This window comes from Clupea harengus, chromosome 11 (genome assembly GCF_900700415.2).
Source record: "Clupea harengus chromosome 11, Ch_v2.0.2, whole genome shotgun sequence".
Classification (NCBI taxonomy): domain Eukaryota; kingdom Metazoa; phylum Chordata; class Actinopteri; order Clupeiformes; family Clupeidae; genus Clupea; species Clupea harengus.
The window spans coordinates 3031992-3055547 of NC_045162.1; the positions used below are offsets into that span (position 1 = coordinate 3031992).

At 42.9% G+C, this 23556-nt stretch overlaps 1 protein-coding gene across 3 annotated transcripts; it reads right to left on the reverse strand.

Annotated features, from left to right (window-relative positions):
* Positions 1 to 377: 377 nt before the first annotated feature.
* On the reverse strand, positions 378 to 23292 carry cblc (Cbl proto-oncogene C, E3 ubiquitin protein ligase). Of its 3 annotated transcripts, none has more exons than XM_031576033.2 (13): positions 21717 to 23292; positions 8916 to 9062; positions 8053 to 8209; positions 7647 to 7768; positions 7081 to 7218; positions 6451 to 6538; positions 5679 to 5810; positions 2729 to 2911; positions 2364 to 2528; positions 2122 to 2156; positions 1829 to 1912; positions 1664 to 1734; positions 378 to 914 (listed from the first exon to the last, which is right to left on the reverse strand). In XM_031576033.2, exons 1-13 carry the CDS (start codon positions 22097 to 22099, stop codon positions 760 to 762), a joined length of 1860 nt encoding a protein of 619 aa, XP_031431893.1. In that variant the 5' UTR covers positions 22100 to 23292; the 3' UTR covers positions 378 to 759. The 3 variants fall into 3 exon arrangements, with proteins under 3 accessions (XP_031431893.1, XP_042564956.1, XP_031431892.1); XM_042709022.1 differs by having other exon boundaries at positions 378 to 911; positions 2122 to 2159; XM_031576032.2 differs by having other exon boundaries at positions 2122 to 2159.
* Positions 23293 to 23556: the final 264 nt, after the last annotated feature.

The following is a 23556-nucleotide window of genomic DNA, read 5'->3' on the forward strand; positions in this document are numbered from 1 at the left end:
TTTTCAGATTTTGTACATTGCAGTTGTATATTGCATCAGACTTTTTTTTTTGCAAAACAGGGTCAGGCACTAAGTTATTTAATGTCATTAGGTGAATGATCAATGTTCAAGTCTATCAGATTCCTCTTACAAAGAAAACATTGCATCTTCATTTTTGAATTGGGTATGTTATTTTCACAGCTCACATTAGCTTCCTTTGCTTGTGCTTCTGATAATGTGAGGTAGTGTCTCAGCTCCCAGACATGCTCTTTAGATACCTACAGTTACAAATAACACCTGAGCCACATCCACCCAAAACAAAAGTTCAAATCAGTTTCAAAACCATCGTGTTCTACACAAAGCAATGACCAATTTGATTTACCCCCTATTTACAGGCAACATTAGTTCATTAAATTATGTTTTTTTACACAACAGTTTTAGAATTTAGACAGTCTGTACAGGTTAGATATATTCACATCAGTCATTCATATGCATATATTATCATTACTATGTCTTTCTGACTGTCGTTAATTCTTGCTTGTCTTTCAATCCATAGTCCCTTCAAGTAGGAAGTGTCTCCTTTAAGATGGTGCTCAGGTTACTGTCAGGAGGACAAGTGTCTTCTTTAAGATGGTGCTCAGGTTACTGTCAGGAGGACAAGTGTCTCCTTTAAGATGGTGCTCAGGTTACTGTCAAGAGGACAAGGGTCTCCTTTAAGATGGTGCTCAGGTTACTGTCAGGAGGACAAGGGTCTCCTTTAAGATGGTGCTCAGGTTACTGTCAGGAGGACAAGGGTCTTTGTCTCTCTTTATGGCTCTCCTGTGCGTCACTTGATCCTGCCTCCCTCTTACTTCTGTCCTTCACCCCTCCTCGCACTTTCTCTCTCTGCTTTCCTCCTGAGGATGAGGAAGACCCTGACCAAAGCACACCACCTACTGAGGATGGAGAGAGGGAGAGAGAGAGAGAGAGAGAGAGAGAGAGAGAGAGAGAGAGAGAGAGAGCTGATCTCATCTGCACTGAAAAAGTTATATCATTCCCTTGTTACAACTGGAAAAAAAGCACCTTTGGTAAAACTGAAACTCAGTATCCAGGAAGCATTGCACACACATTCATAAAGCGTTATTAAGCATTTATAATGCCTCATAATGATTGACCTAAGTCTATATTATTAAAAAAACTATTTATACATAGTAATGACTGCACTCATAAAGCATTCTGTGATAGAATAAGCCCTTACAGCTTGAAATATCAGAATGCATAATAAAGCTTCTTTTACCTCTTCATAATGACACTGATGACATTTTTGCCCTGAGTCAAATGTTGTCCATTCACCAAATGCTGTTAATGAGCATACGGCTCGTATGTGACTCTCTTAATGGAGCCGTATGTGACTCTCTTAATGGAGGCATATGTGACTATATAATGCTTTATAAACATCTATAAATGTGTTTATAATTCTTTATGGATACTGGGTTTAAGTAAAGTGTTACTGGACCTTTTAACCAACGAGTACAAAGACAATCCATTTTGCTGATCACATTAAATACAAACAGTAAACACTGTGATGTCCACGTTTGTCAGTGAGTGACTCAATGACCTTTTGTGATGGTGAGCTATTATAATGTTATTGTTAAGTAGAGAATCCGTATGTGTTTGTGTCTGCATGGCTGAATGTTGTACTCACCACTATTGCCAGACTGGGAGGAAGATGGCCTGCTTGTATCAGATTTTGCGTCTACACCAGAGAGATCAATACTGCAATAGGCCAACAAAATAGGTACAGTTATTTATTTGTTTGTTTATTTAGAAAAATCAACATCTCAATAGTTGATAGCGAGGCCCAACCCACCTGTGGGAGGGTGAGCGGACGTACGGGGCAAAAGAGCTCCCAGAATTCCCCTCTACTCCTCTGCAGGTGGCTTCCTGTTGGCTTCTGAAACATGTAAGCATGACAGCTGTCTGAGGACCCAAACAATAAACTTGTACCATTAACGTTAAGTTTCCGTTGTTTGATCCGATTACAGTATGTGACTTAGTAAGCGTTGTGTAACCTTACAGTCATCTAGTATCTTTTCAGTGTGAATCTGAGGCGCACAGATAACATTCAGGTAGTTGAAGGTTAAGTGAGGATTGGGCTCTTACTTCTTTGCCGATGACTTCCTGCTCTGATCAGTGCTCTGCTGATAGTGAAAAAAAGAGAAAATAGTGTTTTAACCTTTGCTTTATTTCATTTCATTTTAATTTTCTGTAAACTGTGTTTTAAAGTAGTAAAACATTGGAGATTATTATTGGTGCTAATTATTAAACCACCTAACTAAAACACTGAACACTTTTGCCAGAATAGATATCTACCCACACCTAAGACTAGCATGTGACAAGCTTACTAGTTGGCTGAGTGATTGATTGGCGTGTGCATTTGCCAATGGGGACCGAGGGAGGAGTCGTGGAGAGGAGCATGGAGACGATGCGCTGAGCTTCGGTGGCAGCGGCGGCGGCATGAGACTGGAGTCCACCGGTCTGCTGGGGGTCTGATAGTCCTCTGACACCTTCTGTGGAAAACAAAAGACCAGAGGTTCAACATGCATCAATATCTGAATCTCACTTGCACACAGTCATTTACCTTTGATGTACAGTTTTGTGTATCTTGTGCCAACTAAATGTATGTCTTGATTGTTTTTTAGTTTTTTTGGGGGGGGGGGGCAGGGGTGCATGGGGGGGGCAGGGGTATGTTAACAAATGTTAGACAAACCTTTTTCATGAAGGCCAGATTTTTCATCACTTGTTCCACATCCTCGTGGTCTTCCTCATCCTCGTCTTCATCCTCAGGCTCCTCTATGCCCCCCCCGCCCTCTGGCAGGTACGGCTCGATGAGGACGGACTCCGTGCCTCGGATGTCACAGCGGCAGTACGGACAGGAGTGCCCATCTGACTTCTGCAGGAGGACAGAGAGCATCAGACCAGTGTCTAGGCCTCCACCAGAGAGCATCAGACCAGTGACTAGACCTCCACCAGAGAGCATCAGACCAGTGACTAGGCCTCCACCAGAGAGCATCAGTGTGTCAGACCAGTGACTAGGCCTCCACCAGAGACCAGTGACTAGGCCTCCACCAGAGAGCATCAAAGCATCAGACCAGTGACTAGGCCTCCACCAGAGAGCATCAGTGTGTCAGACCAGTGACTAGGCCTCCACCAGAGAGCATCAGACCAGTGACTAGGCCTCCACTAGAGAGCATCAGACCAGTGACTAGGCCTCCACTAGAGAGCATCAGACCAGTGCCTAGGCCTCCACCAGAGACCAGTGACTAGGCCTCCACCAGAGAGCATCAAAGCATCAGACCAGTGACTAGGCCTCCACCAGAGAGCATCAGACCAGTGACTAGGCCTCCACTAGAGAGCATCAGACCAGTGACTAGGCCTCCACCAGAGAGCATCAGACCAGTGACTAGGCCTCCACCAGAGAGCATCAGACCAGTGACTAGGCCTCCACTAGAGAGCATTAGTGTGTCAGACCGATGACTAGGCCTCCACTACAGACCAGTGACTAGGCCTCCACTAGAGAGCATCAGACAAGTGACTAGGCCTCCACTACAGACCAGTGACTAGGCCTCCACTACAGACCAGTGACTAGGCCTCTACTACAGACCAGTGACTAGGCCTCCACCAGAGAGCATCAGACCAGTGACTAGGCCTCCACTAGAGAGCATAAGACCAGTGACCAGTGACTATGCCTCCACTAGAGAGCATCAGACCAGTGACTAGGCCTCCACCAGAGAGCATCAGAGCATCAGACCAGTGACTAGGCCTCCACTACAGATAATCAGACCAGTGACTAGGCCTCCACTAGAGAGCATCAGTGGACCATCATGCGCCCGTCATTAGTATTCACATGTAATACATTATGTGGAAAATGTATTTTACTGGAAGACATCGCCGGCCGGTCTGCTATTGTTGTTAGCATAGGTAACACGTTTTTAATGTTTTATAGAAATGTAATACATTCTAGACAGTTGTAAAGCATTCACAGGCCACATGGGAGACTCTGGCCCAGTGTTTCAGCACATGGTTTTCAGTATAAACAAACTGAGTTGTCATGGGGATGCATGTTTCAGTGTTTGCCATGTCAAGGTCTATTGCAAACCAAAGCAATTCATCTGGTTTTCCTGTTCATATGCAAATACATACACAGCAAGTTGTAAACTTATTTCTTTCATTTCATTTCATTTTGCATGATAAAGTGTTTGATGAGTTACGGGCCTCATGCTTAATTCACACTTTACTTTTTTTTTAAGAAGATTTCTGATAAGGACCTACAACAGTACAGCCAATGTGTGACCTGTTGCAAAAGGGTGGAAAAACCTGCTGTCAGCGACTCAGAGGAGGACACACACGATTGAGCTCACACAGGAAGCGAGAAGCCACAGCTCAGCCCATGTTGCCAAACAGCCCTCCGCATGCTACACACAACAATGGCACGCTGCGCTCGTCAGTCTCTGGGGTCTGGCACAGGGGACAGACCCGCTGCTTAAGGCAAAAATGTACATTTACATTTACATTTACATTTAGTCATTTAGCAGACGCTTTTGTCCAAAGCGACGTACAAGGGAGAGAACAGTCAAGCTATGAGCAATAGAACCTGGTGTAACAATAAATACTACAAATATAACAAAATGAAATAAAAAAGAAAAAGAAGTGCAGAAATGTAACTGCTGTAATTGCAAGTTACGCACTAGTCGAAGTGCTAGTTAGGACGAGAAGTGCTCTCTGAAGAGTTGGGTCTTCAAAAATAAACTAGTGCGGAGACCATCTCATCTTGGTGAGAGTTCCCTTGTATGCTGTAGCTTACAGAAGATGCTTTACAAGTGCAAACAGACTTTCTACACAGTAATCTGGCTAATCAGATAAATCTCCATTGGTGAACCACACAAAGGATTACATACATCATTCTGTAGAGCGGCTGTTACGCTGTTGTCCTCATTGATGTCAGATGTTTATGTTGTAACTCAGCATTTCTGACACAAAATCTTAACCTGACCTCAGTCAGTTAATAGGAAGAAATGGCATGATGTCATTACTGATTCATTGAATTCAGTAATACTCAATCAGACGGGGAAGGCCTCTTTCACACAGCACTGTAAATCACAGAGATACACAGATGCATCGTTGACTGCTGAGACTGCATCCACGGCTGTTTTTAGTCACACTGATTAAACTGGGCAAGGACATCTAAAGGAGATAAGCATCTGTTTACAGCCTCTGGAACAATCTGTGGTCCAGTGTACCACTGTACCTTAGATCTACCGGAAACATATCCCTCCAAACAGATTAAACCTTTTAGAGGTAATCTTACACATATGTCAGTATATGTTAGAGGTAATCTTACACATATGCCAGTCAGTAATCTAGCAAGGAGCCGAACTAAGAGCTAGGCACCTGGTAGAATCACCTGCCAGCTCAAAAAGTCAGACAGGATTATTGTTAACTGTGAAGTATATCAGTCTGCTACCGTTTGCTGACGTAATCACAAACAGGATATTACCTCTTTACCCGGCCGGCTCGAAGCAGACCTCCCCTCCCCCCCACCCCCATTTGAGCCGAGGTTCTGCTCAAGGTTGCTTCCTGTCAACAGAGAGCTTCTCTCTGTAAAGCACCTAGAGACAATTTTATTATTTATTATTAACTGTGTTTTAGCATATACATACCTGCCACCCAGTAAGGCAGGGCTGGCACAGGAGGTGGCCACAGGGCTGGATGCGCGTGTCTTTGTCCCTTTCTGTGCAGATCTTACACAGCTGGAAAGTGCTGCCAATCTCACAGTACAGCTCATACTGCTCCTGCAATGGGGGTTGGAGAGGAGGAACTTACTCATGTAGCACACTAACATGTAGCACGCTAACATTTAATGGATACATACATTTAAGACACTTTTTAAAATGGCTGTCAAGCAACGTTTAGTGTAATGTACTTTTTTTAGCACCTACACAAACCTACTCATGCTTTTTAGCAGTTGCTTGCTTTGGACTCCTTCCAGTCTCAAAACTATGTTGAAATATCAACACAAGTGCTGTTATTTAAAGGTACAGTCTGCGATTCTAATGCAGTTTGTGATTCTAACACACATTTGTGTAATTCAGCAAATTGCTCCTCATGGTCTAGGTCTCCGTTCAGTGTGTGCGTTTAAAAATAAATAAAACTGTACAACGTTGAGGTGCTGTAAATGGGAAGCAAATACAGTGGGTCAGACCAAGCCATTTATAATTCCAGCCAATCAACAGAATCGCAGAGTACAAGTTACATCAAAACCTTCCTGTCTGAAGCACACTCTGAGGAGCTGTTTTTCTTAACTTCAGTAGCAACACCGAGCATATGGCAACACAGTAAACTAAATATAGTCACAGTACACAGCGTGAAAGCCTGCTGTGTGTGGGTGGCCGGTGATAGTCTATAATCTAGAACGTTTTTGAAGTTCTGTACCTCTGAGACTTTCACTTTGCCCCTTGGTGCAGGTTCACACAGAAAAGAAAGGTCAGGGTTCAGATCACGCCCATCAGGATACAAGTAGCTGTACTCAAAGAATGCATAGGGGTTAGACCAAAACAGTCCATTGCAAGAAACATTAACTAGAAAATATGTGCCACACATTTATCTTTAGTAGTAATAACCATATCCAAACAGGGTCAAACTAAAGCCTGTTTCTTGACATGATAAAAGAGTAAAAAATGAACTGAGAAAAGTTATTTAATGACAGTCTATTGGTATTAAAATAAGATAGAAGAACATAAGGGCAGGAATATTGAAACGTGGGAGATAAGACATTCAATCTGTTTATAATTCATCACAACACAAGGAGGGTGGAGAGAGAGATGCGCTGTGTGTGTTTGTGTGTGTGTGTGTGTGTGTGTGTGTGTGTGTGTGTGTGTGAGTGTGTGTGTGTGTGTGTGTGCGAATGTGTGTGCCTGTTGTGTTGTGTGTGTGTGTGTGTGTGTGTGTGTGTGTGCGTGTCTGTGTGCGTATGTGCGCGCGTGTGTGTTGGTGTGTGTGTGTGCACATGTGTGTCTGTGTCTGTATGCTTAGGGTTGCTTTCATTTTATACCACGCACTCACCAGCCCTCTCTGAAGCCCTGCAGAAGAGCCTGGTACAGTGGTGTATTCTGGGGGATGGTCTGCACTATGCTCCCATCATGGGCCACGTGACCAATGGCCCACTGCCCCATCCGCGTGCAGCTTAAACGGAAGATGTAGCTGAGGGGAGAAATTGAGAGCAGATGTCTTGTCTGTGTCACACTTATTCAAACAGATGAGAATATATATCGATATATATCACACTTAATTACTTGGTCTAAAATATTTTCTTATATAATACAAAAGCTCTCAGTGGTGAGAATAAACAGCACATCACAACTTCTACAATGACCTAAGGCTATGACCAAAATGTAAATGACATATACAATATCCTAATTTGTTGGTCACTTCGTTCATTTTCAGTCAGTCTTTGTCAGTCTTTCAAAGAAATGCACCCAATGAAGATTTACCAGCTCTGCTCTTGACTCTCTCATAACCATGGTAACCAAGTCCATCCTGCCCACCCCTAACCCCAACCCCCCCCCCACACACACACACACACACACACACACACACACACACAGCACCCCGCCCAGACCTCTCCTCACCTCCCGGGACGATGCTGGTAGTTGTGCAGACGTGCTCTGACCTGGTCATAGGTCAAGAAAGCCATGTATCCAGGGTGAGTGACAGCTAGCTGATTCCAGTTTCTCAACAGGGTGGGCCAGGGCTGACAAGACAACAGATGAGAGGAGAACACGAGTGGAGACAGAAGAAAGGGAGATAAGACATTCAATTTGTTTATAATTCATCACAACACAAGGAGGGTGGAGAGAGAGATGCTGTGTGTGTTTGTGTGTGTGTGTGTGTGTGTGTGTGTGTGTGTGTGTGTGTGTGTGTGTGTGTGTGTGTGTGTGTGTGTGTGTGTGTGTGTGTGTGTGACTACATATGCAAAAATCAGTAGTCCTTAGTAGTAGACAGAACAGAATAAGGGCCAATGAATCTCCGTTGAACCTGAAAGAGTCTGGTGAAGAGGTCAAACTCAAAGACGGAGATGTGATCGTTACAGGTGAGGTCCACTGTAGACTTCAGAGCCATAGCCTCCATGCCCTCCTCAAAGCTGTGGACTCGCCTCAGGTGCTGCTTAAAGGTGCTCCACTGCACGATGCATCTACAAGAGAACCAAGAGACAGAGTGGGGTCACGTGTTACAGTGCAGGCTTGTCCGGTGGCTGAATGGATACAGTCAAGCACTCCACACGCCACGTTAGTTGGTAGAAAGTGACCTAGTGACTAAAGGTGATTCACTGTCTAGTAGGGCTGAACGATTAATTGCATTTGCGATATAATCGCGATATGATAAAACGCGATTTTCTAACCGCAACGTGCGCGTTTAAAACGTGGTCTAAAAAAATACAAAAATTCAAAAATTACTTAAATGCACAGTGGCAAAGCCACCAATTTGATGTTCTTGTTTCTGTAATGAGCAGTTAAATAAAAATGTAAAATGTGGGAAAGAATATTTTACACTAAATGTATCTAATATTGTGTTGGTCATATTTAAATCATTCATTACGTTTTGTTGGGGGAAAAAATAGGATACAATTAAAAAAAATCGCTTATTAAATCGCAATCGCAATATTGGGGGGGGAAAAAAATCGCAATTTGGTTATTTTTCCAAATCGTTCAGCCCTACTGTCAAGAAAAAACCACAGACAGACTCCCTCTTCACAGTGGACAACTGTGAATATGTCAAGCAATTTTACTGGAATTCAGTCCCATTTCATTCATTCTATTCAATTTGCAGTCTCTGCCATCTCCTTAGAGGGTCTTTATGTTCAAAACGCAACTATTTTAATAGTACTGTTTTGAACTCACTTATTCCCAAAGGCTTTCCTCCAGAAATTCCCAGCCTCAGATTTTGTCAGTCTGTAGGTGTCACCTTGAAACTTCCCCTCTGGAAACAAGGCTTGCAGCTCACAGAGCATGTGGCTGAGCAGCAGCGAAAGCTTTGTCAGGTTCCTCCTAGCAGTTGAAAAAAGACAGGTGAGCTGCGGATGACCTGCAAAGCCTTAATGCAGTTAACACACTGCAACAAAACCTGATTTTCCACACCACACATATAACACATTCGTCACACACACACACACACTGCTCTGAGGTACTGTACCCCTCTGGCTTCTGTGAACAGGAAGTCGCTATACTTCACTTCCTGTGCACTGTCTGTGTAGTTGTGCATCTGTACTTTCCATTGACTGACCACCCAGGAGTACGGTCGTACTGGTGTCACACGTTTAAAAAAAGGATAATTAAATCAGCCCCTTTTTGTATTGAAATGTCTGAAGTTAATATGCGCTTGATACTAAAAGTAAGGATTAGTAACACGTAATAATGCATACAGTACTTACATAGATAATGCTTAACATTGTTAAGTACTTGATTAGGTGCATTGTAGTAAGGACACAGTGTAATGTGAAATGATTAAGTCCATTTTACAGCTAAGTGGCTTCTGATTAACTCTCTATATCTGAATAGTACTGGGGGGCGGGGGGATTAAAGACAGATGAAAGGGGGCTCTGACATCAGGTCTTCTTATGACCGCCGCTGCAGCGATATACACCTCACAGATCCACATGAAACTACGCCTGAATGTAGCCCCACATGACTGAGATGGAACATGAGGTGCGTGCAAGCGTCCCCTGAAGTGGGGTAAGCCCAAAGCACTTGTGCAATAGCGCATGTGTGGAGCTGCGCCACTTAGAGAATAATGTTCAATGCAAACATCTAGCGCTTCGCTAGGCACTCTCCTGTGACGTAAAGGCACAAACTTCACAACATTTGACACGCTGCATCATCACCACATTCTTTGGATGACCATGTAAAGTGTTGTGCATAGGGGGCACTGCAACTGACAATTCATATACACTGCAACATTAAATTACACACTTTTCTTGGGACGGAAAATATCTTCCTATACCCTAAAAGGCCCCTAGTAATACACAAAGGGATACATAGGCCTCCGGTCTGCATGCAAGTGGCTTAGATCTGGTGTGGTCTGGCGCTCATGTTAGGTCCGTTCAGTGCTGCACAGTTCACACAAAGTTGGGAGACGCACGCACCCAGATAAAAAAGCTCTAAACTCAAAAAATCTAGGCTTCTTAACTATTTCAAGAAGAAAACTTGAGGTTAATCATTGAGCATGGGTATGTACATTGGGTGTGAACTCAATGTATTGAATTATGTTGATGTCAAAAAAACATGAACTGACAGGACAACATAGCACCCAAGCTAGATAGCCCTCACACCAATAATTAGCCTAAAGTGAACTGTGACAGCTAAGTCTGTCAAGGAAACTTCATATACCTACCCAACCTACCAATGTCTCCCTTAAAAAAAAAAAAAAAGACAGTAGGTAGAGACACCCTTCGTCTGATTATTATAGACATATACTGCTTTGAATGTATGTTTGTGAGGTCAGGGGCGGACTGGGGGAAAAAAGTGGCGTAACTTTTTTTTCATGTTTGTAACCGCCGTCACGACCCTCCCCCTGCGCACATTTTCTGACTATAACACTTCAAACTGTGAAATGTTCACCGCCACAACCCCTGCGCAGATATTTTGCCTATAACACTTTGAACTGTCAAATTGTCAGGGTGGATCACTAACCGCCACGCCCCCTCCCCCCGCGCGCATATTCTGCCTTCAGACTATTTCAATTGACGTGAATATATTGAACCGGCCCAAACCCCGTCGGCCCATCTATCCCCGGTACCCCCAATGGCCAGTCCGCCCCTGTGTGAGGTCCTATGTGTCTTTGAATGTATGTTTGCACCATATGTGAGGTCCTATGTGTCTTTGAATGTATGTTTGCACCATATGTGAGGTCCTATGTGTCTTTGAATGTATGTTTGCACCATATGTGAGGTCCTATGTGTCTTTGAATGTATGTTTGCACCATATGTGAGGTCCTATGTGTCTTTGAATGTATGTTTGCACCATATGTGAGGTCCTATGTGTCTTTGAATGTATGTTTGCACCATATGTGAGGTCCTATGTGTCTTTGAATGTATGTTTGCACCATATGTGAGGTCCTATGTGTCCTTGAATGTCTAGTGTGTGGGTGTCAGTGACAGGGGCACTGCTAAGAGTTCTGGGCCATCTGACAGAATTTTCAGTTAGGCAATTACTGCCAGTTAGGCCCCCCCAGCAGTATTTTCAGAATCAGATTCTAAGGGGCCTGTAGTATCTTCAGATTTGGAATACCCTTTTCCACTAGAAAGTCTATATAATTCACATTTTGTAGCCTACTTAACTGATCCATGGTTATACCTTAACATCCATCTAAGGAAATTGCAAACCCAGGCATATTTATTTCTGTTTTGCAAATAGTAAATCTAAATAATACGGCTAAAATAATGCTATGGTACAATAAGCAAGCCTTCCTTGTTTGATTGGTTGTGAAAGGTCAGGCTGGGTCAGTGGCAAGGCATACTGGGCCCGGAACAAGATGAACAGACACAGCTACTGCCTGTGTGTGTGTGTGTGTGTGTGTGTGTGTGTGTGTGTGTGTGTGTGTGTGTGTGTGTGTGTGTGTGTGTGTGTGTGTGTGTGTGTGTGTGTGTGCGTGCGTGCGTGCGTGCGTGCGTGCGTGCATGCGTGTGTGTGTGTGTGTGGCATGCTGGGCCAGGAACAAGGTGAACAGACACAGCTACTGCCTGTGGTATTACACTCGTAAATCCTGTATGATGGGCTATACAGGTGTCTTTTTATTTTGTCCACTAATGTGCTATTTGTTGGCAATTAAAATACCTTAATATGGCTTATTGCGTTATGTGTTGATGTGGTGTGACTCCTGTAGGCAATCTACAGGCATTAAACATGTCACGTCATGTCACATGTCACATGTCACATGTCACATGTCATGTCGCACACAGTGGTTGCACTTTTGTTGCCTCTTGATGTGTACCCTGTGTGCGCCCGGGAGTCGAGGGGCCCAGGAGGCTTTTGTGCCCCTGTGTGCGCCCGGAAGTTGAAGGGCCCAGGAGGCTTTCGTGCCCTTGGGCCCTTGATTGCATAATCCGTCCATGCTCATTTTCGCACTTTTGTGTGCGGCGGTCATATTACGCACTGCTCTGCCATACATCACAGTCTTATAACAATGACACTTGCGTCATACTGTATATGCTAATGTCTACCCTTTCTTGTTCAATTGTATATAAATCCATTGTCATAGAGGGATCTTCATTTTCTGGTTTGCCTCTCAAGTCATGTTGTTGTGGCTTAGTTTAGACTACCCATCTTTCAGCTGATGACCATGTCACACGTTGCTAACCACAGACCTCGGTAGCAGGTGAAAAGACTTTCCATGAACTAGAAACACGCTGAGCAAAAAAAGGTACTAACTGTTAATTTGGTGGCAGTGGCCCTCTGGCCACAAACGTTCCACTGTGTTGTATCTCTGATGATCAGACTAGCATGCTTGTTTTCCAGGGCTGAAGTTTCACTCGATTGCAATCTTTTTTTAGCACTTCCTGTCCACCACATCAGGTCAAAGACTTTACAGTTTTTTCCAATCATTTTAGTTCTTGTACCTATGCCATGGATACTTTTCCCAAACACTTAACACAGTGGGCTTTACAGACACACACCTCTGCATATCAGTTAACTTTTGGTGCAAAATGCACTACAACAACCACACCACAATCAATTCTGCCGTAACTTTAACACATGTTCCCTCTCAGAGTACAATGACCTAAAAAACACTAACAACTTGAAGCATTGCTAATTGCATCTATAAGATGTTGCTGTGTCCTCCAGTTTAGCATAGATTACTATAGTGTTGCATTAAAAAAAGAGAAAAAACACACACAGTAATAAAGTTTGTAATATGACAGTAAACAAATACTTCTAAAATGCTGCAATATGTTTCATTACAGCCATATTCTAGAATTGCATGTGTTACTGCACTATATAGGCTTACTACATTACAACAAAATGGCATGAATATGCTACGTATTTACTGCAGTATTTCCAATGCAGTAAATTACATACATCAACACAAGATACAGTCTACCAAAGTGCTGTAATACCACTAGATGTCTGCTGTAGACCTACAGTAATGCTGATCCATTCTGTCCTCTGCATTTGGTGTCAAACTTTTACATGTTTGTACGGTAACATTCTCCTCTGCATTGCATCTTGGAAATACGTCAATCCAAGCCAAGTATCTGAAGACAGTGTTCATATGTCGGTTTGCCTCTCACAATAGATGTCAAAATTGAGTGTGGCAAATTTACTGTAATTACTGTGAATTGAAGAATTGCATTCTTCAATCACTGTCTTTCACTGATAGCCTATGACTTACATAAAGAGCAGTACTGTAATAGTGGAAACAACTTCTCAGGAACAGTGTATGTTTGCCTTCTATAGACTCTATTACTATTAGAGATAGTGAGAAGTCTGCAAGCCAAAACAAACAAAATAATCTAAATAAACTTTTTGCTAAATTAAGAATACTTTTTCTTATTCAAGCATATCATTTAATTTGTCTGTCTAAACAAAGCATCTTTCCATCTACAGTGATCTAAATTACTGTAAGTAAGGTTTTGAACTGAAAGTTAACTGTTCTGAACAGAGTATCTAAACATTGGCAAAAAATGCTGTAGTTGCACAGTGTTTTGCTGGTAGTGAACATTGACTGGGACAGGTATCCATGAATTTTGGAAGAAGGTGTCATTGACGGAATTTGTATCTAAGCATAGGGGCAAGTATCCACAGTTTGGTTCATATGGTATACTGGTGTGCTCGATGTGTTAAGTGTTTTGGGAGTGTGAACATGGTATAGGTACAAAAAACTGTAAGGTAATGTGGTTGGAGACTTACAGTAAACGGCGGTAACTGCAAGACGACATGCAGCATAAATAAATAAATATATGAATTTGCCTCATAAGAAGACATGGTTATTCAATCAGTTCTGAACATCTTGGCTATCAGGCTAAAAAATACCCTTACTCAGCAAGTGTACATGATTTCAGAAGTGTACTTGATAAAAATAACCTTAAACTAACACTGCCCTATAATACTGCATTATGCACTTCATAGTTAGTCAACGACACCTTCTTCCAAAATTCATGGATACCTGTCCCAGTCAATGTTCACTACCAGCAAAACGCTGTGCAACTACAGCATTTTTTTGCCGATGTTTAGATACTCTGTTCAAAACAGTTAACTTTCAGTTCAAAACCTAACTTACAGTAATTTAGATCACTGTAGATGGAAATATGCTGTATTTGGACAGAAACATGAAGTTACATGATTGAATAAGAAAAAAAAATCTTATTTTAGCAGAAAGTTTATTTAGATATATTTTTTTTTTGGCTTGCAGACTTCTTACTATCTCTACAGAAGGCAAACATAGATGTTACTGTTCCTGAAGAGTTATTTCCACTATTACAGTACTGCTCTATATGTAAGTCATAGGCTCAGTGAAAGACAGTGATTGAAGAATGCAATTCAGATACTGGGCTTGGATTGACGTTTTTCAAGATGCAATGCAGAGGAGAATGTTACCGTAAATGCGAAGTTCAAACACGTAAAAGTTTGACACCAAATGCAGAGGACAGAATGGACCAGCATTAGGGCTACAGCAGACTTCTAGTGGTATTACAGTACTTTGGTAGACTGTATCTCATTTTATTGTGTTGATGTGTGTAATTTACTGCATTGGAAATACTGCAGTAAATACGTAGCATATTCATGCCTTTTGTTGTAATGTAGTAAGCCTATATAGTGCATTAACACATGCAATTTTAGCATATGGCTGTAATTAAACATATTGCAGCATTTTAGAATTATTTGTTTACTGTCATATTACAAACTTTATTACTGTAGTCAAAAGAAGTGTTTGTCTGTGTGTGTTTTTTTTTCTCTTTTTTCAATGCAACACTACAGTAATCTATGCCAAACTGGAGGACACAGCAACATTTTGTATATGCAATTGGCAATGCTTCAAGTTGTTAGTGTTTTTTTAGGTCATTGTACTCTGAGAGAGAACATGTGCTAAAGTTACGGCAGCATGAGTTGTGTTTTGGTGGTTGTAGTGCATTTTGCACCAAATGTTAACTGATATGCGGAGGTGTGTGTCTGTAAAGCCCACTGTGTTAAGTGTTTGGGAAAAGTGTTCATGGTATTGATAGAGTTCAAATGATTGGAAAAAAGGCTGAAGGCTAAATAACCTGTATCATTTGAGAAGTGCTAAGAACGTTTTAATTTTATTTGACTTGATCAGTCTAAAGTAGAAATAGGTTGACCTATAGTAGACCTATGTTGACGGAGACAATTAATGTACATGTGCTTTTGTGAGTGTCCATTCTGTGTGTGTGTGTGTGTGTGTGTGTGTGTGTGTGTGTGTGTGTGTGTGTGTGTGTGTGTTCATTCTGTGTGTGTGTGTGTGTGTGTGTGTGTGTGTGTGTGTGAGTGTGTGTCCGTTATGTGTCAGTATGTGTGGGTGTGTGTGTGTTACGTCCCTGCCGTATCTATACTGGCCCCTGTCGGTCTTCTGTCTCCTTAGCAGGTGGACTGGGATGCGAGTTCTTATTAACTGGCTTCACTAATGGAGAGGAGCGTTAGAAGTAAGGGATAATGTATTGTCCGGAGGTCATTATCCAAAAATAAATCCCGACGGGGCGAACAGCACCCCGACCCGCATGACCGACGGACAATACATTATCCCTTACTTCTAACGCTCCCCTCCATTATCCCTTAGCCGTTTCGTGATTTCTGCTAAGAAAAAATAGTTCTTCAAGCAAATAGAACTTTGAAGTTTCAGGTGTTGCGTAGCAACCCATTACTTGCTGACTTCAAATTACAATGAGTCTGTTACGTTAAATGACCGGACTACTTGCGGAATGATATGAAATATGTGAATTAGAAGCACAAAACCCGTTGCCAATGACATCGGTCAATATCTTTTTGCAGCGGTGAATATCAAGAAATATTCACCTGCGAACGTTGGGTTGGCCCATTCAAATCAACGGTACTTTTTGGAACATTCTGAAGAGCCGTATAATAAGGCCTCACTAATGGAGAGGAGCGTTAGAAGGCCTCACTAATGTCACTAATGGAGAGGAACGTTAGAAAGCCTCACTAATGTCACTAATGTCACTAATGGAGAGGAGAGGAGCGTTAGAAGGCCTCACTAATGTCACTAATGGAGAGGAACGTTAGAAAGCCTCACTAATGTCACTAATGTCACTAATGGAGAGGAGAGGAGCGTTAGAAGGCCTCACTAATGTCACTAATGGAGAGGAACGTTAGAAGGCCTCACTAATGTCACTAATGGAGAGGAGAGGAGTGTTAGAAGGCCTCACTAATGTCACTAATGGAGAGGAGCGTTAGAAGGCCTCACTAATGTCACTAATGGAGGGAGAGGAGCGTTAGAAGGCCTCACTAATATCACTAATGGAGGGAGAGGAGCGTTAGAAGGCCTCACTAATGTCACTAATGGAGGGAGAGGAGCGTTAGAAGGCCTCACTAATGTCACTAATGGAGGGAGAGGAGCGTTAGAAGGCCTCACTAATGTCACTAATGGAGAGGAGCGTTAGAAGGCCTCACTAATGTCACTAATGTCACTAATGGAGAGGAGAGGAGTGTTAGAAGGCCTCACTAATGTCACTAATGGAGAGGAGCGTTAGAAGGCCTCACTAATGTCACTAATGGAGAGGAGAGGAGAGGAGCGTTAGAAGTTCTCGGCTCCTCCAGGCAGATGGGCTTCCTCTCTCCGTCTGCGTTTTGCTTGCATATGTAACCGGCAGAATTATGGTCCTCTCAACCAGCAGCCACAGTAGATTCTGTCTTGCTCTGCCACGCCCCCAAGTAGCACTCAGTGGCGGTGCATTCATTAGCACAAAATGAATGCACCTATATAACAGGCTCACCAGGTAGATGGTAGCGGTCTCTGGGTTTCTACATTCTTTCTCTCCATGCTGTTGCTTCTAAAAGGTGTTGACAATTCACCAAACGCTTCCGGGTAGCGTGCGAGTTCGCTACTGAAGGTTTTGGTCGGACGACACTGAACGAGCACACCCCGCTGTGGTACATTGAGAAGACTGGTCGAGGTTTTGGTTGTAAGATGCCAGAGAGCCAATTGTCAGTGTTTGTTCTGTCAGTGCTGCATGAAGGAGATTTGCCACTGCTGTTTTGCTTTGTTACAAATGTAGTTTCATTTCAGCTTTTACCTGTTGTAGTTTTTGGTTTGTTTGTCTTTGTTTGTTTGACCTAGCCTAAACCTAGGTGTGAGCTAGGTTTAGCGTGCTGCTTTTATATTACTTTTATTATTTGTCCCCTCTCCTCCCCCCGGTGCTAGAGCGATAGATGTTGTATTGGCTGCCCCAGCATTGTTCCCTAGTTGGAAAAAGCCTTTTCTTAAGCTGGAACTCTGCCTGGCTTTAGCCCGTTAGGTTTAACCCCAACTCCTCTTCCCCCTTCCTCACCAGAGTCTTGCAGCTGTCTACGGGGCAGGTCGCCGGATCTGAGTCCTCTTCTTCGCGCACTGCATGTCATGTTGAGTGGTAACGTGCACCTCACCATTGCTTTGATACCTGTTTGCAGTGCCTGTGTGTTGTGTGCAGAGGTGTTTGTGTGTGAGTAGGCATAAGAACCAAGATCACGGGTGGCGTGTCGGTTTCACTCCCCTTTTCCAGGACAGGTAACCCCCTGCAACAGCTGCTCCCTATGCCCCTTACTATCCTGGTGGCAGCCATTACCAACTCTCTCGCCATCTTTCAACAAAATCTAGCCGTGTATTAATGAATATTGTCATTCTTCTATTTTGAATACCTCGTCTCTGTCATTACTGGAGCGCACCTGAGTGAGAACCCACTTGTCTCTATCAAAAGGGTACATATTATACCTAACATTATATCTTGGTGTGAAAGTCACCAGGTGGCGTAGTCGCATCCAGAGCCAAGACCTTATTAGTCTATTAGGTTACACATACAAACCCCTAGACATACACTTGCATTGCACTTTTATTTCATCTTCATAATACTGACGTTTTTCTACGTCCTTAAATTCACTTAAATTTAACTACGTGTGTTCTCCCCTTCGTGTTGCTCATGCTCGGAACCAAGAGTGTGTAACAGTGAGTGAGTGTGTGTGAGTGAGTGTGTGTGAGTGTCTGTGTTTGTGTGTGTCTGTTTTGTGTGTGTGTGTGTGTGTGTGTGTGTGTGTGTGTGTTTCAACTTGGGCACAAACAATTGAGATTAAACACTGCATAAGAATGTGACAAAAACACAGCAGATCTTTGTGGTGCATGCTAATTTGTAGCCATGAGGCTGTGTAGCTGCTATCTGCAGTGCACGAGTCCTCTCTTTGATGGTTACAGTTTTCCTCGATTGCTTACACACATTTAGCGAATCATGGGTCAACTTAATCTAATGCTCACATCTTCTTTGCACAGCAAGAGTCTTCTCTGGCGAATGGGTGAACTATTTCTCATTGCTTTCACACAAATTTCTTTGAGTTTTAACATACTTGTCAAAACAGTTAACACACTTCTCAGAGAAAGACACAAAACCTAATTGAATAACCATGTCAACACATTGCAGACACTTAGTAGCAGCCTACTGAAACTGCTCTCTATATTCTGCTGTATTTTGAATTTTGTTATCAATTGTTAAATAAATGAGAAAACCTACATTTTCAATTGAGCACAAATTGTAGGTTTTGATGGAAATGTTTGGTTTTGATGGGTGTGTGATAAGTTTTGAGAAGGTGGTGTCATTCTGCAAACATCAAATAATGTTTTGGTTATTTCATCTTCTGTTAAGGGCTGTGTGTGAGCTGTTTTGAAAAAGTAAACAGTGAATGGAAAAATGTGCCAAAGCAATCGAGAAAAACTGTAACACCAAGCAGATAAGAAGTAGAGACATGGTCGTTTGGTTTGAACTTACTTCCCCCGCTACACAACACAACATTGGAGGGGGACAAGAATTCCTCGGCAAGCTGTGTTCTACAAGGTCCATTAACAGAGTTTCACTGGACTCTGTAGACACTTGGACTAATTATATCGACATTATGGTCAATTATGTCAATGAATGACCTGTAGGCCGCTAAATGGAGGGTATACATCTGGTTTATAGTATGAAAGATATAAAAGGTCTTATGTATGTATTTGTAAGGACACACTGACAATGGCTAAGGCCGAAACGCGTCTGTGAAAAAACTGGTCAAAATACGTAAGCAATGAGACAAGCTTGAGAGTGCGTTTTTTTTCTACTTTAACTTATGTATGTATTAACAGTAATACATTAACATTACAGTTAGATAGAGAAACAATACAGAGTATGTTTCAATAAAGAATTGTTTATTAAAAATGATTAAATCTCTACATTTAGATATCGAGATAAAAAAGCTTTTCTTAATTTCATGTAATTTCCAGACTGTGGTACGTCTCAGCCTTTTCTAATACATGCTGAGTTCAGGAGATGATAACAGCTTTACTAGTTTGTTATGTTAAAGGGGATTTTTACAGGGAGGATTATATTTCATCTTAAAGGTCATATATCGGATGTAAAGTACAGCCCAAACATACTAATATTTTTCACTTTTTTTAAATTATCTTTTCGTTTTGCTCCTGTGGGGTCAATCTGCTACTGAACACAGATGCCCATTGAAAAGTTTTGAACATTTATCGCACCGTAAATTCAAAACATAGCATTGTTACTGCCCCCACTAGTGAGTTTGTTCCTGGTGCACAAGCTGAAAAGTCTGACCGTGCAGTGGAGACAACACTCTCTCCCTCGAGCCCAGGCCAGGCAACCTGAACCCAATACTGTGCATACAGACAGCAGGCTTTATCTTCATTAGCATCACAAAGCAGCCAAAGTTTCCACTGAGCGCGCCCGGGCAATTAGTATTCATCACTGATCCAGCAGCCGAATAAAGGTGCGCCCGTCCTCAGACATTTGGCACAGAGCACACAAATGAGTCCTACCATCCAAGTGGCCGGCGGTCTGAGCAGTGGCACAAGATTGTTTTGCACATTCTGATGTACACATTCACCTGCCCATTCTGATGGGGGCGAGGTGAGCACTAAGACGAGCTCTGTTGTTTTACATTCAACATCCTGATTACATTTGAGGTTGAGGAATTGTTGTTTTACATTCAACATCCTGATTACATTTGAGGTTGAGGAATTGTTGTTTTACATTCAACATCCTGATTACATTTGAGGTTGAGGAATTGTTGTTTTACATTCAACATCCTGATCACATTTGAGGTTGAGGAATTGTTGTTTTACATTCAACATCCTGATTACATTTGAGGTTGAGGAATTGTGGTTTTACATTCAACATCCTGATTACATTTGAGGTTGAGGAATTGTTAATATGGCCCCATGGCTCAAGAGGCTATATCACTGTACATACACACAATTTTAACATGAAAATTTAACATGAAAATTGAACATTGCGAGGGACTTGCTCCAAAGTCGAATTTGGACTTGATTTTCCATAATGCTTCTTAAGGACATGATTATGCCCCAGCATTAGGGTAATGCCTAATTAAGCTTTGTTCTGTTGTGATTTCACATGTTAATCTAAGGCTGTATGACGAAAACATTAATTGATGGCTTCGAAAGCGGGCACGCCAAGACAGAGGTCCGCCTTTGGGCCACGCGTTTTGAACAGTATGAAAATGGCGTCTCTCCACTCTTTAGTCATAGCCAGCCTTTGCACACGGCTGGATGTAGGCCTGGGACAGAGACCAACACACAGTTGGATGTAGGCATGGGACAGACACCGACACAGGCAACTGGATGATTAATTTGCATTGATGGTAACAATAATTACTGTTGCATGGAATGCAAAACAGGCTTAAGGCACATGCTCACTCATGCAGATGTCTATGCAAAATACCCCATCAAGAACCACAAGTAACCTAGTGCGGGAAGAAAGGTAGGAAGAATCAAGAAGAAGAAAAAGATCCTCCCTCATTCATGTCAGGTATTAATCAGAGAAATGCTACCTGGACAGGTTTCAATCAGATGAATGCTAACTGGATCATGTAAACCCGCAACTGTTGAGAGCAGTCTATTTAAGGAAGAGAGTCTGCTTATGGTCAGAAGAATGCAGCAGTGTGTGAAGGGCCTACTTTCTCTTATATGATTATCAAAATAGTCAAAGTCGATTGGTCAAACTTGTGGTGTTGTGGGAGCAGTAATCTTGAATGTGGTGAAGTTATATTCAGCATGTGGTAGGGTTTTTTACGAGCTTAGCTTCAGCCTCGCTTCAATGACCCCCAAGGTCACTGACCTCTAGCGTGTTTACCCCGACTCCAGACCACTTCTGGTTTTATTCAAGAGCCTTTCGGTGTCTTGGGAGGATCTCGACTACACCGATAAAAACTTAAATGCCACGTGGGATTAGAAGGATGCATGTGATCGTCTGGATAAAATCTTCAACTACACAAAATTGGCCTGCAAAATGATCCATTTTTAAGAAAAAGGTCCAGTTAATGACGCCGGTTTAACTGATATGTATTAAATGCTTTTTTAACTTATTGGTCCCATTTAATTGAGAGCAGAATTAAGTCCTAATGCCAAAGCTTTATCTATCTATGTGTAGTAGCGCTTCAAGTCATGTTTCACACACAAGTTCAAGCCAACAGACACGATTTCACCTGTAACTGGAGGTCTCCTCGAACATCTTCTCCTGGCCCTCTCTGAACAGCAGGATGGCCCGGTCCGTCTTATAAAGCAGGTGTTTGATGTGGACCCGCAGGTACTCCCCTTCGTCGCCCTTCGGGATGCCCAGCACCGGGCCCCTGTAAGGCGCCCATACGTTGGTTAACTGCGTGGCGGTCGCAGTCACCAGATCCGGCAGGTAGGGCGGGCTGTTGCGCAGGGCCATGCGTGGGTCCACGCTGAGCCGGTGCAGCTTGTCCAGCCTCTTCAGGACCTTCTGCATCAGCTTGCGCTCGGAGCCAGTGGGTGGCATCGGGGCCGGCTCGGACCCCTCGCGCTGGAGGCCTCGTGACGACTGGCCAGCACTTCCTGACGCCATGATTCGGGGACTAACAGTTGTCTCCGGTCCCAGTGTTTCACTTGGAGGCTCTTTGACTCCAAATAACCCTGGCTGTCCTCGGTCTGAGGTGTCTTGTAGGACTGAGCGTGTAATGTATCAGTGGATTTCCGTCTTTGTCTATCCCGAAGTAACTGGCCTTAATTTAAGAGGACGCCAACCTCCTTGTGTGAGGTTGTCTACACTTTATGTGGTCTGACGGAAGGAAGCACTATGACTCAAATGACTATGACTAAATACTAGCCTACTTTAAAAAAAACATGGCTGTCACAGACCAACAATAATGTTTTTTCTTAGTACATTAAATAGATCTGTATCTATAGCTTTTTTTGTGGTTACATTTTTTTTTTGTCAGTCTGCTTCCTGATCACTCAGGGGTCCCGTGGACCACTTAGATTACAGTCATTGTCAGCAGGTATCAAATCAGTGTTGCCGTGAGGTAAAAAAAGATCTTCTTACATCCATCATAGCTTCCTCATTAAGATATCCCATAATCCAATCTCAGCTGTAATCCAACTCATAATCCACTGGCATGACTCATCACCGTAACAGAGAAAAGGAAAACACCAACATGCTGATGCTAACAAACTCAATGAACTTAAAGCCAAGGTGAAAAAGATCTTCAATAAAACTGTAGTCCTGCGGTTTTGTCACTATTCAAGTCTCACAAATTAAAAGATTGTTTTCTTTAACTCTTTCAGAGTAAATGCAGTTCGATCAGAGGAATTGTCCCTTTTTCATATGCTTTTACTCACCATAGCTTGAAGAACATAAGCTGTAAAAAAAAAAAAACTTTTGACAGAGACAGACTACCCCCTCTCAAACCAGTCTCCTCCTACCTTCCCCCAAGGTCTGTCGCTCCGCCCTACTCACTCACGGTTTCACACACTCGCATTCAGGCATGTCCTCTTGTCCCCCATGTGCTCTCGGGCTCCCGGGCTCGGTCGACTCCTGTGTGTAGAAATGAGAGGTGTTGTTCCTCGTGTGCTCCAGGTTCAGTGGACTGAGCTTAGCTGTAACGTACTGAACACATGAATGGAAGTCTGGCTCTCTGCTGTCAGGAGCTCCTTTGCTCTCTCTGGCTCTGAAGGGTTTCCGGTGGACAAACAGGTTTGTTTTGTTTGCATGAAGACAAAGAAGACAGGAAGGGAGGGAGGGAGAGAGAGAAAGAGAGAGTAGAGAGAGAGAGAGGGAGAGAGAAAGAGAGACAGAGAGCAACAGAGAGAAAGAGAGAGAGAGAAACGGAGAGAGAGAGAAACAGAGAGAGAGAGAGATAAATGGAGAGAGAGAGAGAGGGAGAGAGAGAGAGAGAGAGGGAGAGAGAGAGGTAGAGAGAGAGAGAGAGAGAGAGAGAGAGAGAGAGAGAGAGTCAGAGAGATAGAGAGAGAGAGAGAGACAATGACTCAGTAGCCAGGAAAATTAGACCCAACCAAATTACA

Excerpts from the sequence above, each read along its gene's own strand:
- cblc (XM_031576032.2), bottom strand. The coding sequence starts at position 22,099 with ATGGCGTCAGGAAGTGCTGGCCAGTCGTCACGAGGCCTCCAGCGCGAG. Across the intron at positions 8,210-8,915 it reads AGGAAAGCCTTTGGGAATAA|ATGCATCGTGCAGTGGAGCA; the intron begins GTGAGTTCAAAA and ends GTTCTCTTGTAG. Across the intron at positions 1,735-1,828 it reads GTCCGCTCACCCTCCCACAG|TATTGATCTCTCTGGTGTAG; the intron begins GTGGGTTGGGCC and ends GGCCTATTGCAG.